Below are 22,972 nucleotides of genomic sequence, written 5' to 3'. Positions count from 1 at the left end.
TCAATTTTGGAACGAATAAAGAAATCGCTCTCTCGTGCCCCACATACTGAAAGAAGTTTCACTAATTATTTCCACTAATCTTTCCACTACTTACATGATATTTCAACCTAAGGATATCAATACATGTATTTTCTGAAGCGCGAATTTCTTGCAATTTTTCATCTGTCTCATGGGTCAGTATTAGCGTTCTGTTATGATACACTCATTCCAGTTTATCATTTCTGTATAATTATTACTCTCGAAGATTAATACTGGGACTTCGAAGGAACGAATTTCAGAAGGTTTACACTGCTTTCTGGATTGGAATATTTTACCAGCAGCAAGGATTCATGTAGTTGATCTGTCGACGCCAATCATGGCAATGAGACTGTTTTAAGGATTCGCATAGAGTGCATTTCTGGAAATACTTTATTGACTGGAGTATTGTATGGTTCTTGCAAACATCACGAAAGTTTTATGGTCAGGAACAAATGTTTAGCTCCGTATTTGACAAGAGGTTTCAATTTGATGTTGAACCACACTGGTACATATACTTTTACCACTAACTTTGATAGAGTTTTGAGCTCCTCCGAAGGATTTGGCATTGATATATATATATATATATATATATATATATATATATATATATATATATATATATATATATATATATATAGACACAAAAGTCTGCAAGCCGTTGATAACCAGCGAACATGCCCAAGTTTCTCAGGTTTCTTAATCTGCTAGGCTTTTATCAATCTCATCTTATGACAGATTGGAGTATTTCACACAAGTTCCTCTGATCATAACTGAGATCACGCACATTTAGGAGTATAGGAGGTTTTGAAGAAATCTTTTCGAAACCGTACACTGAATTTGTTTCACAATTCACAAATGGTCTACCAATAGAGCTAAAGAAAGTGTAAGGGCCAATACTTACACCATCGATTTCTTTTAGTAAATGATGAAGTGGTAGTTCAATGAAATGCAATAAGCATATGCACCACTGCAAGGGACTCTCTAAATGGTTTTCGAGCACTCTAATTACTCCTCCTTTTGACCCAACATTAATATTCGTGCCATCGCAGCCGATAGCTACCACATCTGATAGGTCCACATTATTTTCTTGTAATTCGCGGCAGATGAAACTAGCAATATTCTTTCATGATGCTGATCCGGTCAAAGCATTTCCGGCATAACCGAGAAATTTGTTACCCGATTCTACACGGATAGAATAATGCTCTTACATCTTCATATCTCTGACTTCCGGACATCGTGAGCGTTTGGTCTTTCTTCAAACCAAAATAGATGGCACGAGGTTTCACTTTATTAACAGTTCTTACAATTATACCATTTTTCGCAACCTCTCTTTGAATTTTACTTCTGTCAATTATGTTTTGCGACTGCTCTAGACTCACATATTTAAAATCTTCCAAAACCGCAGTAGCAATTGCTGCAATTTTTCTTCTATTCACGCCGGTTTTCTCCTTCACTTTTGCTAATGTTGGGACGAATTTTCTCATTTGCGTGCATCCAATCTGTGTTTGTTCTCTTGTCTTCTTTAAAGGATATTTCCAACTAAAATATGATCTCATCCAGCTTCAGTGCGTTCTTTATTGCCTTCCTATCTTGTTTCCGAAGATGACAAGTAGTCTAAAGATTCGATAATGTAACTAGTAGAGTTGTAGTGTATTCTACTTTAATATCTCTTAAAAAATAAGTTTTCTCATTCTGGTTATCTATTGGTTAATTGTTCTGGTACTATTGTATTGAACATGACGTCATGTCTGGCTCCGTGATTTGAATTCCTTCTGCCGTTTGTCAGATTGACTTCAAATCGGGTGCGTATTGGTTGGATTTTTTTTAAAGTGTAAAATTGTGCCTTGCAATTCCATGGACAGCGAGGGAAAGGATCGAAGACGGAAGTGTTCAGTTATTTAGTTCTGTAGTTTGTGATTTTTTTATTATAGTTTTTTTCCTCCAGTGTCTTCTTTTTTTTTAATATATGTTATTTTGTGTTTGTCAAACTTCCTGCCATCGTTCGCTCCCGAGTTGACCATAGGAAATTGCCCTTTTCATACACAGGTAAAAGTAGTGTTAATGTATAATTAAATTCAATTATTTTTGCTAATTTGATATTAATCTACTGTTACTACCTTGTTACATATATAGAGAGAGGTTAATTGAAATTGAAATTTGAAAATATATACTATATATTTACATCTTGTTCCATATGAGCTTCACTTATATATATATTTGTTGGTTACTTGTTCTATATGATTTCGTTAATAAATTGTTCATTGGTATACCTTTTAATTGAGGATAATGTTTTGATTTTGAAAAGCCTCTGGTTTCTACTATATCTGCCTAAGGGGGGTATCCAATCTAATAGCGTGCCGTTATGTGTGTGTTGTATATGCTGATGCTATGATGCGAGGAAATATTGCTTATTATTAAATTATCTAACTAGTGGTACGGTTCCTTCCTTGACTTCCGGTGGGGCATGTATGATACACTACATATAAATGGTTTGAAGTCAATCTCACCAATTCGAGGCTTTTATATATTGAATTAGTTTGTTAATGCCCTTGCTGTTCGTATTATATATATATATTCAACATGGCCGAAGGTGTAGATAAAGATAAGGTAGTCTCAGATACTATATCCGGATTTTATGATGATGGTGTAAAAACGCCGCCTCTAAATATAGATAAAATTGATAGGTTATTTTTTGGAATTGAAAGGTTAGGAGAAATGTTAGAAGACATAGCTGGAAAGGTGGGTCAGATGTCTTCTAGGGTATCTGTTAATAAAGATAATACGGGATCTGATAAGTCAACTGGTGCTATTCCTAAACGTACTAGTAAAGTATCTGGTAATAGATGCCATAGTGATTATACAAAGGACATAGGTGATGACGCTTATCTCCGTACCAATTCTTCCCGTTTGGAGGATAATACGGCTTTGACGGTGTTAAATAGATTTGTGGAAAATCTTCCAATTTGTGATGGTAATGACCCTGACAAGTTGTTCAATTTTATATGTAAAATTGACGATTTTTTAAGTGGTAATGAATTTCCAATTCGTTGTGTGGTATACGCTTTACAAACAAAAACTAGAAATCCATTACTACAGTGTCTTAAGGATAGTGTTAAAGCAACGAGGAACTGGGGAGATTTATGTAAATATGTGATGATTGAGTTGCTTTCTGACGTGGCTATACAGCAACTTACCACGAGATATTTTTATAAACCTCAGGGCGAAAGTGAAGGGGTCTTACAATATTCACGTAGACTTGATCAAGTATCACGTATTTTGGATATTCAAATCTGTGACGAAACGTACATCTTAACGGTGGCTAGTGGTTGTAGACCGGATGTTAGATCGCATGTATTTTATAGTGAGCATCCTTAAACGCGTGATGAACTTATGAACTCTTTAAAGGCTTACTCACAGTTAGAACTTTTTACGAAGCAGCATCAAACAACTGTTGGTGGATCATCATTCGATATAAATCGTAAAAGCAGTGACTTTAGATCGCGTAGTGTAGTTCATCCTCATGTACGAAACAGATCGGGTAATTTCCACAAAGGACAGGTGTCTAATTTTCAAAAGGATTCTGATACTCAGCAGATTCGAACCTCGGACTGTGGTGTACGAACCTTACCTCCATTAGTTGGGAAAGGTGGTATATTTATTGAAGTCGATTTGTATGATAAAAAATACTTTGCATGTTTGGACAGTGCTTCAAGTGTTAATTTTATAAGTAACGAAGTGTTACAGTATTTACTACAACGGGATTCGAACCTAAAAATACATGTTAAGAACTTTGTGGGTCGTACTGCTACAAACTATCGTTTAGTGTTACACAAATATTGTTTGCTCCCGTTGAGAATTAATAAGCAAGAGTTAACTGTTTGTGCGTATATAAACGAACATTGTCCCAGTGGCCAACATATTACGTTAGGAATGCCTTTTATTGAGCAGACTGCCTTTAAATTGGATGTTAAGGAACGAAGTATATTCTTTCCTGATCACAATTTCAACATTACGTATGTTTCCAAGCCTTCTTTTGGTGGACAATATTCTGGCCCTTTTCCTTTTGGTTGCAGGAAGACGGGTCCTTATTCTACATCATATTTGATGGGTTATCTTACAAGGAACCGCATATCCTGCGACAAACCAAATGTTCAAAACCAGCTGGGCAGTGAAGATAAAAGCCTTTTTCATGGTCAAGGTCATAACACCTGTTGCATCCCTGATACAACGAGCGAGTTATCACTAGACCAGGTGCCACGTAATGCAGCCTTGCCAGCCGGTCAACAACCTGTTGGAGATAAGGAAGCAGTACTACAGCAAGGTAAAGAATGTGTTACTAAATATAAACAAAACTTTGCTTTATCTGAAGAACCTGTTATTTTTAAAAATGCTTGTTCTGCTTTAAATCAATTTAATGAATATAATTCTTTTTTAAATTCTTGGTCTTTAACGTCACAGGCTACTAATAAAGATTTTTTTCAAAATAAAAAAGTAATAGAATATAAAAATGAGCTACAACTTAAATCACCTGTTGAATGTAATGTTGTACAGGGTGTTTCAGAAGTACCTTCGAACAGCAATGAGGTATTAGCGATTGACAATAGAGTTATGCATAATTTAAATAACAAATCGTCTGTTAATCAACTAGATAATACAAATAGAAAATTAATTGTGGAAAGCATTGATAATGAACTTATTAAGGAAGATAGTACCTTACCTTTATTTGTACAGGATATTATAAATGATTATACTGATGTGATTACATCAAATATCGGCAGAATTAAAGATTTTAAGTACAAGTTTCGGGTTAAGGAGGATACTGTGTTTCGTGAAAAACAATACCCTATGTCTAGTAAACAAAAGCAAGAAATGCGTGTAATTTTAAAAGAACTTTTGGATAACGGGGTTATCGTGGAGAGTACTAGTGAGTATCGTTCCCCTTGCTTTATTGTTAAAAATAGTGCAGGTAGAGGACGGCTAGTTCTAAACTTTGGTAAATTATCTAAGCTTGTGGAAGCCGATAATATAGTCACCCCTAACATGGAAGAATCTATTGCTACACTGGCTAATGCTCGTATTATGTCGAGATTCGATTGTAAAAGGGGATTTTTTCAGATAGTATTGGATGAATCCTGTCGGAAATATACGGGATTTTCTTTTGACAATAAAAGTTATCATTTTCGGGTACATCCTATGGGACTCTGTACTGGGACGGCGGCTTTAGCGCGTGCTATTGATACTGTATTAGGTGATTTGAAGGAACAAGGTGTCGAAGTATATGCTGATGATATTGTACTCTATTCTGATACAATTGAGCAACATAAAACATTACTTAAGACTGTGCTTGATCGACTTCGATCACGAGGTCTTACAATTTCACCAGAAAAATGTTCCTTATTTCAAACGGAGATAGATTATTTGGGATTTCGTGTAGGTGGAGGAACTATGCAAATGATTCCAGATCGACTTGAAGCTATACGAAATTTACCTGCTCCTCGTAATAGGAAGGGTGTCAAATCTCTTGTTGGGTTTTTGTCTTTCTATAGTCGATTTATTAGTAATTTTGCTGGGATTATGCGTCCCATAACCGACTTAAAATCACCTAAAATTCCCTTTGTTTGGGGTAAAGAACAATCTGAGGCATTAGCTCGTATTAAGGACGCTTTTGAAGAGCAGGTTATCTTGAAGATTCCGGATATGAGTAAAAGGTTTTTTATAGAAGCAGATTCTAGTTTGCGAGGGTTCGGGAGTGTAATCCTACAGAAGGATTCCAGTGGTTTCTATCAACCTGTTGCGTTCTATAGCAGAAAACTGAAACCTTCGGACTATAATCGTCCTATCTTTGCCTTGGAGTTGGCTAGCTTGTACAATACTATTACTCGTTTTCAACACTATCTTGTTTCAAGATTTACAATATTAACTGATAACCATGCTTTAGCTTGCGTGTTGCGTAACCCTAAAAAATTCACACGATATAGTACTATGATTCATAGATTGTTAGAATTTAAATTCGATATCTTACATGTACCTAGCAACAAGATGATTAACGCAGATTTTTTGAGTCGAATATATGATTCAAGTTTGTATGACCTTATAGATGAACCTATAGATGAGGAGGTATACCAACGTGAATTTTTGGCTTCAAGCCTGTTGAATACTCCTTTGGCATTTTATAATGTAAAAGAAGAGCAAATAAAGGATCCGGATATCTCTGATATTTATAAGAAGACTGAAGCTGCAGGAAATGTCTGGAAAGAATATCGTTTGTCACGTGGTTTATTATATAAAAGAACAAAAGCACGGTATAATCCTTACAAGGTTCTATTGCCTAAGTCTTTACGACCTTTGGTATTGGAATATTATCACTCTGGAACTTTGGTGGGAACTCATACGGGAAATTTTAAAACACTTAGTAAAATTAAACGTTATTTTACGTGGCCTTCTTTGATTCGTGATGTGCATCAGTACGTGCACTCATGTCATGAATGTCAGATCTCGAAACCACGTTTTGAAAAGCCCCAAGGTCTTTTGTCTTCTAAATATGTAACACAACCCCAGGGACATTTATACTGTGATTTGGCCGGTCCCTTAATCCCAAGCAATGGCTATAGGTACATAATGTTACTTGTGGATAACGCCTCCCGTTTTTTGCACTTAGTTCCATTACCTAATGCGACCAGTAGAATTATTATTAAAGCAATGAAGGAGATATTTTGTCGTTTTGGTCATTGTTTTGCTTTATCTACGGATCGGGCTAGTTATTTTTGTAGCGAGGAGTTTCGACGTTTTCTTTTTGGACTAGGGATCAAACATATACGTAGTTCAGCTTACTTTGCGTCCGGAAACGCAGCTGAAAAATATGTTCAGACTGTAAAGAATGCCTTAAGATGTTATTGTTCTGAGAATCAGACGGTATGGAGCAATTTTCTATATCCGATCCAATTTTCTCTTAACGTTTCTGAACATTGTGAATTAAAGGCATCACCATTTGAGCTTTATTTGGGACGTGAAGCCCTAGATCCTTTATTAGTTAAATGGTCTGTAAAGGATTCCGACCTGAACTTACATAATTCAGTTGAGGTATGGTCCGATGCCTTAAAAAATATGCATAGAGCTTGGGAAGATAGAAAGCATCTTTTCCTGCAGCGTAATAATCCTGTTACTTTCCAGATAGGCCAATTAGTTCTTTGGAAATCTCACTTTAAGTCGTCTATAACAGATAAAGTTAGTAAATCTTTGTCGCCTCTGTGGCTTGGTCCTTACCGCATCGACTCCTTTGCTGGTCCGAATACTATAATTCTTTTAGACGAAAGTAAAAACAGAAAATTTTCTTCACATGTTAGCCAATTAAAAAAGTATGAAATGCGTGAAACTCCTGATCCCGAATTGTAAATTTTGCTGTAATATTTGTGAGGTTCTTACACTTATTTCTTTTTCAGGTGTAAGGGAGCTGTTTGATTTGTAAAAAAAAAATCCATGTATGTTCCAATTTGTAAAGACTGGCCAGTCTACACTTCTATTTGAGATATATTATTCTGCGCCTAATGGATATGAATCTTATCGTCTATGGATATTTAAGGTTTATTCAAGCCTATGTTATGTTTACATTCTATAGCCTGGTAGTACTCTACTCTGGTTTTTGTGTTTTACCAAAACTACAATATATTTAATGATATACTTCAATATATTTTGTCAATTTGGCTTTATATTATTTGGTGGTCCCTTTCATTATTTATTTATGATTTGTTGTTTTGTCTTTTCATACTTCATATTCATCTATCACCCTTACTAACAAAATCGTTTTCATTTCCATAAGTGTTTCATATTTCTGGTAATTCAAAAAATGTTTTTTACGTTTTTTGAATTCCGGGGGGACCCACCATGTAGTGTATTCTACTTTAATATCTCTTAAAAAATAAGTTTTCTCATTCTGGTTATCTATTGGTTAATTGTTCTGGTACTATTGTATTGAACATGACGTCATGTCTGGCTCCGTGATTTGAATTCCTTCTGCCGTTTGTCAGATTGACTTCAAATCGGGTGCGTATTGGTTGGATTTTTTTTAAGTGTAAAATTGTGCCTTGCAATTCCATGGACAGCGAGGGAAAGGATCGAAGACGGAAGTGTTCAGTTATTTAGTTCTGTAGTTTGTGATTTTTTTATTATAGTTTTTTTTCTCCAGTGTCTTATTTTTTTTTAATATATGTTATTTTGTGTTTGTCAAACTTCCTGCCATCGTTCGCTCCCGAGTTGACCATAGGAAATTGCCCTTTTCATACACAGGTAAAAGTAGTGTTAATGTATAATTAAATTCAATTATTTTTGCTAATTTGATATTAATCTACTGTTACTACCTTGTTACATATATAGAGAGAGGTTAATTGAAATTGAAATTTGAAAATATATACTATATATTTACATCTTGTTCCATATGAGCTTCACTTATATATATATATATTTGTTGGTTACTTGTTCTATATGATTTCGTTAATAAATTGTTCATTGGTATACCTTTTAATTGAGGATAATGTTTTGATTTTGAAAAGCCTCTGGTTTCTACTATATCTGCCTAAGGGGGGTATCCAATCTAATAGCGTGCCGTTATGTGTGTATTGTATATGCTGCTGCTATGATGCGAGGAAATATTGCTTATTATTAAATTATCTAACTAGTGGTACGGTTCCTTCCTTGACTTCCGGTGGGGCATGTATGATACACTACAGAGTATAATACTCTTTGGTTGAAAGCTTCAACGTAACATCGCTTTTTGGCTTTCCTTCCTTCTCTTTTCTTGAATTTCTTTGTCCAAATAATATCAATAATGCCGAATATTTTTTACTCACCACCCAGCAACACAACTAGGCTAGTTATCGCCCGGGGCAAGAACTCGCCTTAGCACCTCCCGACCAACCAAACCAAAAGGCTCCCCAACTATACCTGATATTGGCATCAGACAGTCGTTCCCCTATTCCATTCTTTCTTCAAGTGATAAAGCTTGATTTCAAAATTGTAGTACATATTTTATTTTTTAGTACAAGATAAAAGACTAAACTACTTTGTAACTGATTGACAAATAGTCTGAGAGTAGTATGCTTGACACATTCTTACAGTCTTAACGAAATAACTGCAAATCGCAATGTTTTTTGGAATTATATCAGGATGTAGAATGAATCAACAGTCTTTTGCTTTAAAATAGAATATTTAATCATGACACAGTAGTATGCTTGACACATTCTTACAGTCTTAACGAAATAACTGCAAATCGCAATGTTTTTTGGAATTATATCAGGATGTAGAATGAATCAACAGTCTTTTGCTTTAAAATAGAATATTTAATCATGACACAGTAGTATGCTTGACACATTCTTACAGTCTTAACGAAATAACTGCAAATCGCAATATTTTTTGGAATTATATCTGGATGTAGAATGAATCAACAGTCTTTTGCTTTAAAATAGAATATTTAATCATGACAGAATAGTATGCTTGACACATTCTTACAGTCTGAACGAAATAACTGCAAATCGCAATGTTTTTTGGAATTATATCAGGATGTAGAATGAATCAACAGTCTTTTGCTTTAAAATAGAATATTTAATCATGACACAGTAGTATGCTTGACACATTCTTACAGTCTTAACGAAATAACTGCAAATCGCAATGTTTTTTGGAATTATATCTGGATGTAGAATGAATCAACAGTCTTTTGCTTTAAAATAGAATATTTAATCATGACACAGTAGTATGCTTGACACATTCTTACAGTCTTAACGAAATAACTGCAAATCGCAATGTTTTTTGGAATTATATCTGGATGTAGAATGAATCAACAGTCTTTTGCTTTAAAATAGAATATTTAATCATGACACAAGAGTATGCTTGACACATTCTTACAGTCTTAACGAAATAACTGCAAATCGCAATGTTTTTTGGAATTATATCTGGATGTAGAATGAATCAACAGTCTTTTGCTTTGAAATAGAATATTTAATCATGACACAATAGTATGCTTGACACATTCTTACAGTCTTAACGAAATAACTGCAAATCGCAATGTTTTTTGGAATTATATCAGGATGTAGAATGAATCAACAGTCTTTTGCTTTAAAATAGAATATTTAATCATGACACAGTAGTATGCTTGACACATTCTTACAGTCTTAACGAAATAACTGCAAATCGCAATGTTTTTTGAAATTACATCAGGATGTAGAATGAATCAACAGTCTTTTGCTTTAAAATAGAATATTTAATCATGACACAGTAGTATGCTTGACACATTCTTACAGTCTTAACGAAATAACTGCAAATCGCAATGTTTTTTGGAATTATATCAGGATGTAGAATGAATCAACAGTCTTTTGCTTTAAAATAGAATATTTAATCATGACACAGTAGTATGCTTGACACATTCTTACAGTCTTAACGAAATAACTGCAAATCGCAATATTTTTTGGAATTATATCTGGATGTAGAATGAATCAACAGTCTTTTGCTTTAAAATAGAATATTTAATCATGACAGAATAGTATGCTTGACACATTCTTACAGTCTTAACGAAATAACTGCAAATCGCAATGTTTTTTGGAATTATATCAGGATGTAAAATGAATCAACAGTCTTTTGCTTTAAAATAGAATATTTAATCATGAAAAACAATCAAGCTCTTGTCTCGAGTATACTCGAACACTTTACAAATCCCTTAAATCAATGTAAGTTAAATGAAAACACAAAAAGCTGGAACTAAAATTTTACCTTACGGCCTCTTTTGGATGCAAACGTTTTTGTAATGTCCTCAAAACATAGCTTTGAAGCTAACTTATGATCTATGGATATGATCCTAAGGTTGGTGAGTCGTCGTTGCCCTCTTAAGTTTCTGGAGTAATTTTTTTATGATCTTTAGCTTGCTAAAACTCCTTTCCTTGCTTTATAGTGAAGATAAGTATTTGCCTAGTTTTGCGGCCCCCCAATTCGGCGCCCGGGGCACAAGCCCCGTTTCCCCCTACTTACGTCACTGTCACCACCAACCAAACTATTGTACTATTAACAATACTGCCAAAAGTTCATTGTGGAATATCAGAAGACTTATTAAATAGCAAAAAGCTTTTTTTATGACAAACTCTCAAAATGCTTATAGTTGATCACTTTTCGTCTTATTATTCCCAAGTTTCAGGACCGTTGCGCTCCGGCTAAAATTAATTTTAGAGAACTAAAAATTCATGTTGTTATCTATTGATAAAGGATGCATCTTTTGCCCTCTATCCACAATACAAATTAAAGTCTACTTCCAGCGAAGATTTGCTAAATAGTTATATAGTAAAAGGAAATTGATTTGCAAAATCTCAAATTTAAAGCCCCTTGCGCCCCGGCTAAAAAATATTTTAGAGCATTGAAATTTTCTATGGTAAAATACTACGATACGATGCAACTTTTTACCCCCTATCCAAATTCGAATTTCGAAAAAAAATTTCGCTCCATCCTAATGTATATACTAAAATACTAGGTTATCCACAGAGGGAGGGGGCGATTCTACATACTGACTTATTAATATTTGAATCACAAATTACTGTGGAAGAAGCCTTCATTATCAATATAAGCTAAGAATTAACTTGTAAATGCGGGTCTACTTTCATTTGTTTTCTATTCTACTAGATGTTTTCTTTCTTATTTTGTAATTCTGCAATCACTTTTCTTAAATTGTCATTATATTGATTTGCTTCAGTATGGTCCTGTAATTTAAAAATATGAATGCAGATAAACAAATTCCATTTGTTAATTGCTAGTGAAATAAAATTTAGAAATCTTCTTTAGCGTGAAAAACCTCGTTCACTGGAAATCTTGCTGTGTTGCAGAAGCACTGCAACGACCAGTACCTTCAACTTCTGACATAGGGGAAAGGAGACTTAACATTCGCTCCAATTCCCGCGCTGAAGGAATCTCGTCGTTGCATGCTCGCTGCGACACAATATAAATTAGAGACTCTGTGACGGATTATTTTTCGCCTTTTAAAATGGATTAACAGAACGGACAGTTACAGAAATAAAAATATATATATATATATATATGTTATTTAAAGTGTATACATGCGAGTAGGGTATTTGGGGGCAAAGATCCGCGGAGGGCAAAGATCCGCAGGGCGTTTGCAGGTTAGTTTAGAATTGAACTGGCACCACTGCTTTTCAGATCACGAGTTATCATCAAGGAGAGGTGACATACGAAGTCTTGTTGCTTTACAACTAAAACCTTTAAAGCTATGAGGTAAGTTACGTTTTCGCATAGTTTGATGTAATTTAGAATAAACAATGCACTTCTTTGACGCCGGTGTTATTATAGATTTATGTATTATTATGTTTCTTTTGATATACCTAAAGATTTATTATTTTTTTAATGGAGGCAGTTCATCGAGCTCTATTGTTGTTTGGCGGGAATTAGCAGAGTTTTCCACAATGACAAAATGGGGTAAAAATCCGCGGAGAGAGTGGGGTAAAAATCCGCTGCGGACCTTTACCCCGTTCGAACGTTTTTTAAATAAAAAGTTATATATTCTTCGAAAAATCTACCTTACTACCTATATACATAGGCCATATCGATACATATGTCGGTGACTATGCTGTGCAAGTGCTGTGTAAAAGAAGACTAATATTCGAGGCTACAGACTAACGGACTAAGTTAAATCAATACCAAATTTGGCTTGTGGTTGGGGATTCATATTGAATTACTAAATAATTTCTTCTGTTCAAAAATTAATTCTGTCTTAGGCATACTTTATAATTGCATATAGGCTATATCAGACTTTATATACTTCATTAAGTGGGTGTCTATTAAGAGAGCGACACTCAAAACACCGATATAGCGAAAATCTTATTTCTAAGGAAGTCTAACCTAACATGACGTTAGCTGAATTTTGGAAGTGTCAATGTTTTAAATTTTGGTAGTTTCCTGTGTTTTGAATATCGATGTATTGAATACAACCTCTATTATGTTTTTAAAATTTTCCTGTTTGTTCCTTTGTCGAATCGTGTGAAACTAAAAGGAAATTTAGACCTTTTATGTTGATACCTTCTGAATTAATTATAGTACTGAACTAAAATAGAGCATAGTGTAGACCTACTTTTCAGCCATAAAATTTTGATCTAACAGTAATATGTAATTAGTGTTGCCAGGAAACGAGACATTTTTCGTCTCCTGTCTCGTCTCGAAAACGAGACGAGACAGTGTTTTCATAAGAAGAGACGACACAGCTTTAAACTCTCGTCTCGACTGGTATCATATATGCTTTAATATTGCCACGAGACGAGACTTTTTCGTGTCTCGTCTCATCTTGATCAAAAACGAGAAGAGACGGGCCAATTATTTTTGAGACGAGACACGAGACGATACAGCGTTTTGACGAGACGAGACAGCCTCAAAGTCTCTTCTCGTATCGTCTCTTGGCAACACCGCATGCAATCGTGAGAATACACTGAACTATTGTCAAATGTTTATAATATCTCTGAAAAAGAATATTTTCTAATGCTAGAAATTCTCATACAAATTTCACGTTCTCGTTGCAGGAACTACAAAAGAAAGAGACAAGATTTAAGACCGCTGACCGATGCTCTTCTTCAACAAGCGCAGCAAATGAAAGCAGATGGTATGTCTGTAAGAGAAATCGGCAGAGTTCTGGGATTTGATGAGTCAACAGTTCGTAAAAGATTAAAAGTTGGTAACGGAGTTAAGTCACTTGGACGTTTCAAACGTGTGTTCACCCCAGAGCAAGAAAAGGAAATAGTGCAACATCTTAAAGATTTAGATGCCCGTTTTTATGGACTTACATTGAAGTCTCTACGGTTCCTTGCTTACGAATATGCAGAAAGAAATGGAATCACACATTCCTTCTCAAAGGAATCGAAGTTAGCTGGCAGGGACTGGACAAGGGAGTTTATGAAGAGGAATCATCTCTCTCTGCGGACTCCGAGAAAGACAAGTGTTGCTAGAACAATGGGATTCAACAGGCAACAGATGACTCAGTATTTTCAAAATTTGGTACAAATTCAGGAGAAGTATCACTTCCCGCCAAATCGTATCTATAACATGGACGAAAGTGGTTTCCAAACCGTCCCGAATAAATTACCTAAACATGTTGCTCCAAAAGGTAAACGAGAAGTGTCAAAAAATGTGTCTGCTGACAAAGGAAAAACAGTGACAGTTGCTTGTGCGATGAGTGCTACAGGACATTATGTTCCACCTTTTTTCATATTTTCACGAAAAAGGAACAATCCACTTCTTCTGAAAGATGGGCCAATCGGTTCTGCAATGGCTGTGACCGACTCTGGTTACATGAATGTGGAGACATTTTTAGTTTATCTAGATCATTTCAAAAAACACACTCAACCTTCTGCAGAAAGCCCAGTTTTGCTTATTTTAGATAATCATATATCGCATGTTTCACTCCAGGCTATTACTTTGGCCAAGAAAAACAACATACACATGGTTAGTATTCCTCCTCATAGCAGTCACCGAACCCAACCTTTGGACCGTGCTTTCTTTAGACCATTGAAAGCTTATTATGATGATTTGTGCGACAATTGGATCACATCAAATCCTGGTCAAGTATTGACGGAGTATTATGTAGCAGGTATATTTAGTCGAGCGTTCGAGAAGACAGCCACAGTAGAGAAAGCTACTCATGGATTTCGAGTAACGGGAATTCATCCGCTGGATATCAATATTTTCACTGATGAAGACTTTTTACCAGCTTCAGTAACAGAACAAGAAATTGAAATTGACACGGTTGATCTTGAAGATCCTGACCTGCGTGGAATAATCTGTTTTGAAGACAGATCGCTGGAAAACTTTCAACTTCCTCTTTCAGAAACAATGGGTAATGAAGCCACCAACGCAACTATTCCAGGAAATCCTAATCCTGTCTCTTCCAGCTCCTCAGATGGAATACGTTCCACGGCTCCTTTGAAACATCCTACAACTCTGCTTTCCGCTTCTTCTGATGGAAGCATACAAAAGTCTGCCCTGGACAATGCAACATTTGAGGCTTCAACTTCCGATAAGGTGACTGCTCCCGGTAATTCTATCCCTGGACCATCTTCCGTTGATAGAACAAGTAACAGAGCTGCACTGCAACACTTTGAGCCTGGAACTTCTAATTCTGATCAGTCACCCGTGTCTCCCTATGATATTATTCCACTTCCGAAAATAGGCCTAAGTGTTAAAAGAAACCGTACAGGAAGAAGTCTAAAATCGACTCTTCTCACTTCAACACCACACAAGGAACGACTTGAAGAACTACGACAGAGGAAGGTAGATCAAGAGAAAAATGTCTACAAACCAAAACAATCCAAAAAGAGACTCTTTCAAAATACTGGTAATCCGAAAAAGAAAATTGGTGAAGAACTGTCATCATCTGAATCAGAATCTCAATTTTCTCTTCACGAGAGCAGTGACGACTATGAATTTTCACTAACCCTATCCAGTGGTGAATCGGAAATTGAGAACGACAATATTCCAGCTGAGCTTGCAGTCGGTGACTTTGTTGTGGTCAAAGTGTATGGAAAAGCGAAATCATTCCGTTTATACGTGGCTAAAATAATAGAAGTTGACGTTGATGGCTACATAGGTGTCTTCTATAAAAGGGTTTCTCGCACCATGCGATTCAAGGAAACGGTTGAACAATCATTCTTTCATAAAGACGACGTTGTGAGGAAATTGTCCAAACCGATTGAAAGCACTTCAACTCGTTTCAAAGATATGATAGGTTTTAAGACTGATCTGAGTGATTTGTTTCTGTTCTAAAGTTTTTTGTTCAATTTCTAATGTTATTTAAGTATCGAGACCTACTTGTCAATTTAAAATACACGAATAAAACTATTTTATGTATTATGGTAACTATAACACAGTTTAATACAGTAAAAATACCAAAAAGTTTTGTAACAATTTTGTTTTTTCTGTGTGGGGAAACAATCCGCATTATAATTCACTTGCGGATTTTTACCCCATGCAATGGGGCAAAGGTCCGAAATTGCATGGGTCCATAAAATCAAATTCCCACTCAAACACAGTAACTTTGCAGGTTCTAAAATTGATGTTCAATGTAGCTGAATAAATAAAGTATCAATTTGTGGCATTTCGAGTTTCGAAATTAAAGACCATAAATCGAGAAAAGAAAAAACGTGAAAACTGCGGATCTTTGCCCCCACCTACCCTATTAAAGAGTATTTTTCTGTTCTTTACTACTATTAATAATATTTGTTTTCTTGAAATACTTTGGTTGTTGTGCAACGCTAACATTAGCCACCACTGGCTAATAGGTGGAAAGTAGTAGTGGGCCGGCGAGGGGCTATCCAAAATTATCTTTTTTTGCTATGGTTTGGCATGAAATCATTACTTTTGAATATAATGTTTAGAAGACAATAATGTTTTAATGCTTAAATAAGAAAACTAAGCTTACATTCTAACCGATTATTCAAAATGATCTTAGTTTTAATGAAAGAAATATAGTTTTCTCCGTCTGCGTAAAAAACTGGATTTCTACATGACGTATATTACTAGTAAATTACGCGTAATTTATGTAAAATACGTAACAAGTAAATTACCTTGCCAACTCTGCTGGAATGCCAGTCACCCCCCCCCCTTATATTTAAAGTTATTGTGACGATAAATTTGATTATGTAGTCTGGCAATGCTGTATTTTATAATTTAGCAACAGTGATCGCGAAAGACGACGCAATTTTCAGTGAGAGCACAAATACCAAACTAAATTCAATTTCTGAGTTATGTGAATGTTCAATAATTTTCTCTTGTATACGTTATTCTTGTAAAAATGTCACTCGACTACTACGTATGCGATATAATGAATGTTAACTCTATAGCAGTTTCATACCGAAAGTTCTAAATACGCGTAGAACCCGACCTATTTTCGTATTAGATATGAATTCATAATGGCTGGCGAAGCATACATGAAGAATAACAATATCCTTGTTAAAGACGACCCATTAGAAGGAAAAGGGTTTATATATCACATGAATGCGGATGTGAAAGAAGTCATACATCCGACACAGAAAGCGAACGATGTGGAAGAGGATAAATATGTACATTCTTTCTTAAATGCAAGATCAAATATTCATTTCACGAAGTCAGAGCCTGCAACAAAAATAAAGTCTGCATGTAACGTAAATTTAGAAACATCAAGATACGAAGTGGGTTCTGAGTCACGCGTGTCGCACTCAATTGATATGAAACAAATTTCAGTAAATGTCAATTCAACTAGGGTAGAAAGGTAATTATCACAGTTATTATTATTTAGTGTACTTCCGTACTTGGTAAGTTAAGCAGAAATGTTAATGACTTATTATGGTTAGTGATGGGCAGTGGGAATATTCCCGGTAGGAAGGAATTTTAAAAATGGGAATATTCCCGGTTTTTTTACTGGCCTATAAATTCCCGGGAAGGAATTTATTTCCATTTGTTTACTTTATCTTCCAAATTATAAGATCCATATGACTAATTACTTTATTTTAATATATTATGATTTACTTCTAGGTTTTAAAGAATTTGGAGATTAAAAATTTTAAATTCTTTGACTGTACTTTATATAATAACAATATGATTTTTTAAGTTCCATTACCATTTGCACTAAAAAGTAAGGTCATTGTTTAGTATTGGGAAACCAAACTAGCAAAAAGTAGGATGATTTACGGAAGAAATGAGTTGATAGTGGTGTTCAAGTAGTCAAGAAACTATCGAACACAATTGTTTTTAGGGCAGTAGGGAATTTGTACAAACCGTAAAGGTAAGTGGAAATGATTTATGTGAGAAAAGAAAGTGAATTGTTGGTAACGAAGATACAAAACAACGTGTCGTGCGGGGCTTTAACCCGCCTTCACTCGCTAACGCTCGCTTTGCAATGCTGTCTGAATTTAATGTTGGTAACGTAATTTAAAGTATGAAACTAAAAAACAACTGCATCGGAATAGAATATCGCATAAAAGTAGGTGCAAAAGTTGGCTCCCCAATGCTAAACAATAGCCAAAATTAGAAAAGTGCTAATTTACAAATGATGAAAAGGAACCATTTTGTAAAGTAATGTAGAATTATGTAAACCAGTGATGAAGTAATTCTAATAAACCCTGAACCACCGTTAGTAGTAGACGTCAGAAATTTGACTCGAATTTCTGAAGAGCTACTCGGACTTCTTTTACATGTGAATCAATGCATGAAATTTCGAGAAATGGTCAGGAAGAAGGGTCGTTTGTGGCAATGTTACATGCAAAATTATAAAGATAAGAAAGTATCTTGCAAATGTTTGCCCATTTTAAATCGAGAACACAACCCAACAAACCCCTACGGGGCTTCTAACCCGTTCCTACTACTACTACTTATACTATGGATACTAATTTAACGTAGGGAGCCGTGGTGCCTCAGTGGTAGAGCGCTCACCTCCGGCGTTTGGGGTCCCTGGTTCGATCCCAGCCCGCGCCGTGTAGACTTTGTGGTGGACAAATACCGTTCTCGGGGTTCTTCCGTTTCTTCCCACTTTCTTCATTCCACCATTCACTCATTTCTCATTATCACCGTCTCCTTTAGCTTAGGCGGCATAACCATGGGACGTTAAACTTAAAGATTTCATTTCATTTCACTAATTTAACGTATGAAACCATAAAATGACAATCAGAATAGAACATCGCATAAAAGTAGGCAAAAAAACTGGCACCCCGAAACTAAACAATGGCCGGTACTTTCATATTTTTTTTATTTAATAATATTACTTTGGTAGGTAGTTCTTTCAAGTAATAATTTCAGGATATGGCTCGATAAAAATTCCTCGCACAATACTACCTCCAATCGTGCTCAATCCTTATTAGAAACAGAAATTATGTTTTCTTTTCCCTTGAAGTTTTACGACTAGCGCATGAGTACCTTCTTTTACTGTAAAATTTCTAGGGTTGTCAATTTCAAATTTAGTATGTTAATGTGATTTCAACAATGAGGCATCGGTGGTTTTAAAGCGTATACTTGGATGGTATATCGGTAGTTTTATGCGCTTTATGCTGCTCTTGCCTCCGCTCAAACCGATACAAAACCATCTTTACTAGTGTAAGTTATCGCTTCATCATCACCTTAAGAGTCATGATTTAACTTATTCACTTTTGCAGTTCGTTCACTTCTCGAACATGAGGAAACAATCAAAATTATCTTTTTCATTTTCAGTAAATGATTCTTGTTTGCCAGTATGAAATGAGATTTGATTCCTAATAATCTGACAGGAGTATTATAAACCCCTTCTCTTCATTCTGGTCTTAATCTTTCTCTTTCTTGGCTACACAATCTGAATGTTCTCACAGATAAGAAAGCTAGCAGTAGGCCACTTGTTTATAAGTAATATTAAGGAATGAAAAATTTTGCGGAAATCAATGTTTTGAATCACTGTACCTAGCACAACACATCCAAAGCACGTCTGGTTTTAAGAGACTTGCATTTCCTGTTAATTGTTGAGATATTAATCAAGTCTCCGGTAGTGCCACGGTTCTCAGCTACAGCTCATCGAATTTTTGAAATGGTACAAAAATAATTGGCCAAATAGTGAAATCGAGGTACAGTCATAGGTAACCCTTCGTTGTTGGATTTGTGGTTTTCATTAGTGTAAATAAGGATAGAAAATTGTAGTGTTGGGATGGTAATCCGAGAGAAAATGTGCTACTGCGCCTATCTTATACGAAAATACAACGAGAATATATATATTGAGCTCCTTTGTGGCTTGTAACGGGTTAACGTACACGCCTATGGCGTTGGAGCCTCGGGTTTGATTCCTGGTTGGAGCTTCTGTGGTTCGGATCCCCCGTTAATTAGCAAATCCCGTTCTTGCTCCTCCAAGAGACGTTAAACTTAAAATCAACTCAAGGAAAATATATATTGAAATCACTATTTTGTCAAGGAGAAGTATGCAGCACATACCGGAAAAAATATTTGAAGAAATGTTACACTGGAAAGAAGTCATACCTTGAAGTCACAAAAACCTTGCTTCCAACTTTCAACCACTACGACCAACAGTGCAAAAATATCCATTTTGATAGACGGAACAGCTGTCCGAAAATGCATCGGTTTCGAGGTGTAGCCCCGCCGGACTACTACAGAAATGATCATAACCAGAGAACGAATTGTTGGATGAATATACGGTCTATGGAAATATTTTCTTGTTTGGCCTGTAGATTCTTCCAACCTAAAAATGAAGAGAAGCAGTTGGAAGAATCTACAGGCCAAACAGGAAAATATTTCTATAGATCGTATCTTAATCTTACGGTTCGCGATTTAATGTTACCCTAGGACAAACTTTCTTCTAGTTTTTTTTTCTTTTTTTTAACAGAGGATACAAATGAATGTGCTAAATGGCTCAATCTGCCTTAGGGTAACATTAAATCGCGAACTTCAAACGAAGAAATCTTTCAGTTTAACGTCCCACCATTATCTCAGGGAGACTATAATTCAAGCAAGCGAATAACAATGAAAGGATGGGTAGAATGAAAATGTAGAAAGAAACGGGAGTACCCCAAGAAATTTCACGGACACGACGTTGTCCACCACAAATTTATTTGGCCGGGGATCGAACCAGGGATACCACGCACCAGAGTTAAGTGCTTTACCACTATACCATCGTGCCACAACCCTCAAGGAATACCTAGAAAAATGCTGGGGACGGTCGGCGCAAGGGTATTCCGTCAGAAGTTTAAGATATTTCTGTACTTGCAAACTACTTTGCTTTATTTCACTTACTCGTCCTTACGTAATCCTATTTGAGGAGACCGTGGTCGCTAATCTCGTGAAGTGTTCGCTCAGTAAGAAACTATGCAGGCTTACTGGTATATGAGTGTACTAAAAATAAGTGTTGGGTTATTTCTTCTTATTCGAATATGATGATTTCTGCCTCGTTCATTTCTGGTGCAAATGTTGTGATACTAAATTCAGTTCCCCCATTTCACGCGTTTGTGTTTCAGAAATACTCCTCCCTTCAAAAATTGAGGATCGCTACTGCAAGTTAGATTTTTTTGAGCCTTGTCAGTAATTTCAGCGCACCTCTGAATATTTTAATAGCTTAGAACAATTTATTCACGGATTTTGCCAGGAAGCGGATGCTCTCCTGAAATTGCTTTTTTTTCTTTTTTTTAATTGTTTATCATTCGTTAAACGTGTATCGTGCTTTCAATGTTTGCATATTTATGCCAGCCATAGTCTTTGTTCATGTCCTCACGATATTGTTTGAATTTCTTGAAGGCGTTAGAGCCACTACGATTTAAGCTTTATCCTCATTTTCTATAATATGCACGCAATGTCATTCCTTCATTCATTTTTTAAATATCTGAAATCTATAATTCCAACAACAAAATATTCCCTAGGACAGAATCTTTACCGACATTTTTTTCTTTGGGCTTGGACATTTCAGTATCAGTTTGAAAAATTTTCGGAGATCTGCAGCAAAATAGGCGATATTTTGGAAAGTAGTTCTGCATCTCAAAATACTTATTTTGTCATTGCCCATCATTCCCAAAAGATGCGCCTAAAACCATTTTGTTTTCAACGTATGCTTTGTTTTCCAGTTAAACATTTTATGAACTTCCTTTTGCCTAAGCGGTTGTTTACCTATCTTTGGCATGGTAGATCCAGGTTTGACTCCCGGCGAGAGTTTATGAGATTTGCGTTCCACATTAAGCTCTAGATCCAAGTTTGATATAGCATTGCAGCAGAAGGAAAACTTAAACTCAAAATCCAATCCGATCCATTTCACCATTTTTATCGCTGTTTCGTAGGATCTTGTACAATTTTCTGCTTCAAGAATCAGTGATCACAATTTATATTTTCTCTTTTTAATTTTGTATAGTACAAACGCAATTGCAAATATCCTTTCTAGTTTCCCTCGGTTTGCCCCCAATTTCCAATCATTTTTAAATTAGTGCGGTCTTTATCTTCAATAGTGAAATATTACCTTTGACCGAACCTCGATTTGACAATTCTATCTCCAGTTAGGCCGGCTATACACTATAAGATAGATCCTAGGACACCTCTTACGATTTGTCCTAGAGTCATAATCTCAACGTGTATGGCATCAGATCGCATGTCATTTCCTGTGTTCTGAACGATCCTATGAGATTTCTCTTGTTTAGAGCACGCTCTATTTCGGAATGAAAATTCGTAAGATTTCGATTTAAGCGACATCAGGTGAGAGAAAGTGAAAACACAACTGATGAGGTATCTTCTGATCGTGCAGGTTTACTTGAAGTGTACCACTCGAAATAATTGTTGAAAAATTATAATTTGTCACTGTTTCCTAACTGATTTGCGTTGACCGACATGAAAATATCTTACATAGCATAGATAAAATCCATCAACGGGACCACCAAAAGCAATTGTTGATAATCTTCAATTCTTTTACGATTTGCGTACGAATACGGCGGCCGGATATAGAATATAAATACTCTATTGCAAAAATCTCAAACCAAGTTGTGCTAAGTGGTTTCTGGAAATTACGAATGCTATCTAACTGAAGCAGAGCAAGGTGAAACGGGGGCCCGAGCGTCAGCGAGGGGTGCAAGCGAAGGAAGCAGGCGCGTCAGTGAATTTAGTGAAAACGAGTGGGTTATGGCAATGATACGAGTTTCAATCGCACTTGTCATGGTATCGTGGTAGTAGCGCTCCACTTGTAAACATAAATTATAGCTTCTGTAAACTATGCAGAAATATACCGGTTGTGGAAAATAGTATCACCGGGCATCTTTCATATGCACTCACTTAGGTAAATGTTTCGCAGAAGGGGTCCAGAAGTAGGCAACACATACAAAATTTACAGGAGAAATGCAAGATGCAAATACTTAGACCTAATACAACCTAACGAAATCTAACCTGATGAAATTAAGTAACTTAAACTAACCTAATATTATTAGAAGTGAGCGAAATTTTATCACTTTTTGAA

The 22,972-nt window shown here is 35.7% G+C and overlaps 1 protein-coding gene across 3 annotated transcripts in view; it reads left to right on the top strand.

Moving 5' to 3' along the window:
* Positions 1-16,699: 16,699 nt before the first annotated feature.
* Positions 16,700-22,972, top strand: part of LOC145676198 (uncharacterized) — an 81,987-nt gene continuing 75,714 nt past the window's right edge. For all 3 annotated transcript variants that reach the window (XM_081747116.1, XM_081747115.1, XM_081747114.1), the window contains exon 1: positions 16,700-17,290. In XM_081747116.1, the coding sequence (XP_081603242.1) occupies positions 16,953-17,290 (338 nt within the window). In that variant the 5' untranslated portion in view covers positions 16,700-16,952. The remainder of the gene's footprint in view (positions 17,291-22,972) is intronic.

This window comes from Thermobia domestica, chromosome 18, assembly GCF_964235325.1.
Source record: "Thermobia domestica chromosome 18, izTheDome1.hap1.1, whole genome shotgun sequence".
Lineage (NCBI taxonomy): Eukaryota > Metazoa > Arthropoda > Insecta > Zygentoma > Lepismatidae > Thermobia > Thermobia domestica.
The sequence above is the reverse complement of the archived record's forward strand: the minus strand, read 5'-3'. Positions and strand labels throughout refer to the sequence as shown.